Here is a 3890-nt window from a genome sequence, read left to right on the forward strand (position 1 = left end):
CCCGGGAGCTGGCGGCCTGCGCTGGGGCCGGGGAAACCGCCGGGGATGCGCGGTCCCTTCCGCCGCCGCGGGGAACCGAGCCCTGGCGTGGGAGAGCCCACCCGCGCAGCGCTGCGCACCTGCGGAGGAGCGGCGGCCCCGACGGGGCGGTGCGGCCGCGGGAAGGCGGAGGGAATAAAACAGGCGGGAGCCGGCAGGACTTCTCCGAGTAGTTTTTTTATTGAAAGATGTGAGAATTCATCAAAACTGAACAGACAGATACCCGAGTAACCAGCACGTTGCAAATCATGTATCTTTTTATTTTAAAACAAATATAGAGCACAGTCCTGTGATATTTAAATTTATTATACTTTTTTTTTTTGTTCTGGAGTGAAAAATAAAAACCTGAGGTTTATTCCTGCATTCTCTATACCCCGCACTGTAATTTTAGTTACTATTTGGATTTTCTTTTTTATTTCCTTGCAAAAGTCCGTTAGAGAATTGAACGCTTAGTTTCAATGACTCCAAAAATTGTTTTACCGGTGGCACATGATTGTCCTAGAGAACAGGCGGGATAAACAATATTTTAAAACACAGTTAAAGAAACCGATATCTCCTTCAATCACAAAGAGCTAAATAGTTTTCATTTACAATATATATGTTCATGTAAAATGAAAAAAAAAAAAAAAAAACGGAAAAACTTAAATGCGATGAGTTAAACTCTAAATATTATGTACACACCAATGTACAACTCTGAATAAATTAATACCAATTTGCATATTCTGGGATCCTTATAGCTTATTTACACAAATTACCATTTATTTCATAAATATCTGCCCGGGTACCCGCGGGGGCTGCCCCCGCCGGACCAGCTCTGCGCGGCGGCGGCTGCCGAGGCGGTTCGTTTCCCATGTTTCGTTTCTTATTTCTTTTTTTCTTTTAATTAGTTTTTTTTTCCTCCCACCCCCCCCTACCCCTTCCCTTGCACAGATAGAGGTTTCGGCCCCTCTCACCTCCCCGGCACCGGGGGTGAAGCCGGGGGTTCGAGGCCGCCCCGTCCGTCGGGTACCCCCGCACCGGCGCCTTGCCCCCCCCCCACCCCCGGAGAGGGGGAGCGGAGGGGTCGGGGGGTTCCGCGGCCGCGCTGGAACCGGGGGAACCGCTCCCAGCCCCACAGCCGGGGGTGAAGGGGAGGTGGACGGGCCCCGCGCTCCCACCTCTCTCTCCTGGCTCTGGGGCGGTGGGTCCGCTCGGCTGGAGGGGGGTCCGTCCCCCCTCTCTCCCCCCATCCGCCCCCACCCCTTGCTCCGCAATAAATATTTCTACTGTGCTGTACAAAATACCAGTGCTTCTCCGCCCCGTCGGGGAGGGCTCGCTGCCCGCCCCGTCGGTCACTTGGGGGACTCCCTGCCGGGTGACAGCTCCCGCTGGCTCTCCAGCCCGCTCACCAGTCTCTGGATGTTCTGCAGTTCGTTGAGGGACTCTTTGAGGGAACCCTTGGGGGAGGCGGCGGGGCGCTGGCTTCCCCCCTTGTGCACGTCGGGGAGGGGGCTGGATTCCCGGCTGCTGCCGGCTTTGGAGCCCTCGGAGCCGGGGTTGAGGCTGGAGGGGAGGCCGGTGGTGAGGAGGTTGGTACTGGGAGGGATGGTGACCGGGAGCTGGTAAGGGCTGAAACGCAGACGGGGGCGGCTGCTGCCCAGGAAGGGGTTGCGGGAGAGGGGCCCGGCCGCCCCCGCGCTGCTGGCGGGCATGGCCGAGGCTGCCGCGGCGGCTGCCGCCATGTAGGTGTAGGGGTAGGGGAAGAGTCCGCCGAAGGTGGGCATCGGGATTCCCTGCGGAAAAAGAAGGAGAGAGAGAGAGAGAGGGGTGAGAGCCCTTCCGACGCTCCGCTGCTTCCCCTCCTTCCTGCCCGCCCCCCCCAAAGCTGGCATTCCCCGGAGAAAGCCAAAGCGAAGGTGGAGCCGCCCCTGGTATCACCCTAAAAAACAAAGGGTGGGCATATCCTTATGGGATGGACCCAGGGAGGGGGGTACGGCTGGGGAGCCCCCTCTCCCCCACACCCAGCCGTCGGGCACAAACTGCGGGATTTGCCCCTTCTCTGCCCCCCGCACCGCTGTGTGTCCCCCCCGTCTGTGCAGCATCACAGCCCTTTAAGCACATGAAAACCCATAGTTAAGTAGGATCGATAAATTAGGGGAGTTCAAAGACATCTTGACGTGTTTCATCAGAGGGGCTGGCAAAGGCAACACAAGCCCAGGCGTTGCGGGAGCCATTTCGGGGCTGGTGGAGGGACACGGTGGGGGACGGGGGCTGCTGGATGGGGACAGCCAGGTCAGGCAGGGCCACGGCCCCTCACTCTGCCCCTGATTATGGGGGAACCAGCCCAGATGTAAAAAAAAATAAAATAAATTCAAAATTCCTCCTCAAATCGGCACTGAAGCCAACCTTTAAAATGTCGTCGTCCCCCCCGTGCCACAGCAGGGAGTGAGTGAGGGGTCGGGGGCACTGTCACCCCCTTGTCCCCACAGGTTGCAGGTGAAGGCTGGGGGCACCAAACCTTTAAATGTCCCTCCCCCCGGTGCCACAGCAGGCAGCGAGTCAGGGGTCGGGGGCACTGTCACCCCCTTGTCCCCACAGGCTGCAGGTGAAGGATGGGGGCACCAACAGCTCCTGGTCTACACTGATGTCCCCCCGCCCCGTGCCACAGCAGGCAGTGAGGCAGGGGTCCAGGGCACCGTCACTCCCTTGTCCCCACAGGCTGCAGATGAAGGCTGGGGGCACCAACAGCTCCTGGTCTACACTGGTGCCACCCCCCGTGTCCCCACACCAGGGGCGATGCTGGCTGGGCCTGACCAGCGTCCCCAAAACACCCCAAATTCCTTTTGGGGAAGGATACGGAGAGGAAGGTCCAGGTTGGGGCCGGAGAGCTGTGATGGGGGGGGACACGAGGTGGGCTCGGGGGCTTACCTGAGAGGCCAGCATGTGCTGGGAGAGGTGGAAAGGGAAGGGGGTGGCCGTCCCCGCAGCCCCCGGGGCGGACGAGAGGGCTCCGTTCTCCAGGCTTCCCCCACCGGTCACTGAGGCCAACAAGTGTCCCATGCCCATGGCGGAGAAGGCTCCGGGGGCCATGGCGAACTGTCCCGGGTGGATGAAGAGGGGCTGCCCCGCACCCAGGGGGCTGAAGAACTGCTGCCCGTGGAGGCCGGAGAGGGCCAGGCTCTGCAGGTGCCCGGCGCTGAGGTGGGGGGGGCTGTCCGTGTGCACCATCAGGGGGGCGAAGGCCTCTTTGCCCAGGCCTCCCTCCGCCTCCTTCTTGCTGGGGTCCGGCTCTTTCCTCCTTCCTTCCACCTTGTCCTTCTCCAGGCCCCTGGCACCGAACAGACCCTCGCCGGGTCCTTCCCGAGGGGACGCGCCGTCCTTGACCTTCTCCGGGCTGCGTCTCTCTTTGCTCCGCTCCTCCGGGCACCGGGGGCTGCCGCCGGGCGTCGCGTCCTCCCCGCCGGGGCTGGCGGCGGCCACCGGCCTCTCCTCGGGCACCTTCTCCACCTCCGCATCGCTGTCAGCCCCCGGCTTCTCCTCTGCAAGGGGGATGGAGGGCAAGAGGGGTCAGAGCAGAAGCCCCCCCCACTCCAACACACACACCCCCGGAGGGGGTCACTCTCCGGAGCCCCGACGGCAAAGCCGCGATCGTTATTAACGGGAGAAACTCATTTCGGGGGACAGAAACGTGCCCGCGGTGGCTCTGGGGAAAGGGGATTAACGCCAGCAGCCCTGTTGCGCTGCCAAACAGGAAAAACATGTTTGATGGAGGACCAAAATCTCTTACAGCATCGCTCTCCTGAGCTGCGGGCTCAAAAGAGGGCTGCGGAGCTGGGGGGGGGAAATTTGGGGGGGGTGGGATGGGGGGGAGA

The 3890-nt window shown here is 61.0% G+C and overlaps 1 protein-coding gene across 1 annotated transcript in view; it reads right to left on the reverse strand.

Annotated features, from left to right (window-relative positions):
* Nucleotides 1-200: 200 nt before the first annotated feature.
* TBX2 (T-box 2) overlaps nucleotides 201-3890 on the reverse strand; it is a 12206-nt gene continuing 8516 nt past the window's right edge. The window contains exons 6-7 of the mRNA XM_014951928.1: nucleotides 2947-3557; nucleotides 201-1811 (exon numbers count right to left, since the gene is read on the reverse strand). Of these exons, the coding sequence (XP_014807414.1) occupies nucleotides 1371-1811; nucleotides 2947-3557 (1052 nt within the window). The 3' untranslated portion in view covers nucleotides 201-1370. The remainder of the gene's footprint in view (nucleotides 1812-2946; nucleotides 3558-3890) is intronic.

The sequence above is a fragment of the Calidris pugnax genome, unplaced genomic scaffold (genome assembly GCF_001431845.1).
Source record: "Calidris pugnax isolate Ruff unplaced genomic scaffold, ASM143184v1 scaffold45, whole genome shotgun sequence".
In the NCBI taxonomy this organism is placed as follows: domain Eukaryota; kingdom Metazoa; phylum Chordata; class Aves; order Charadriiformes; family Scolopacidae; genus Calidris; species Calidris pugnax.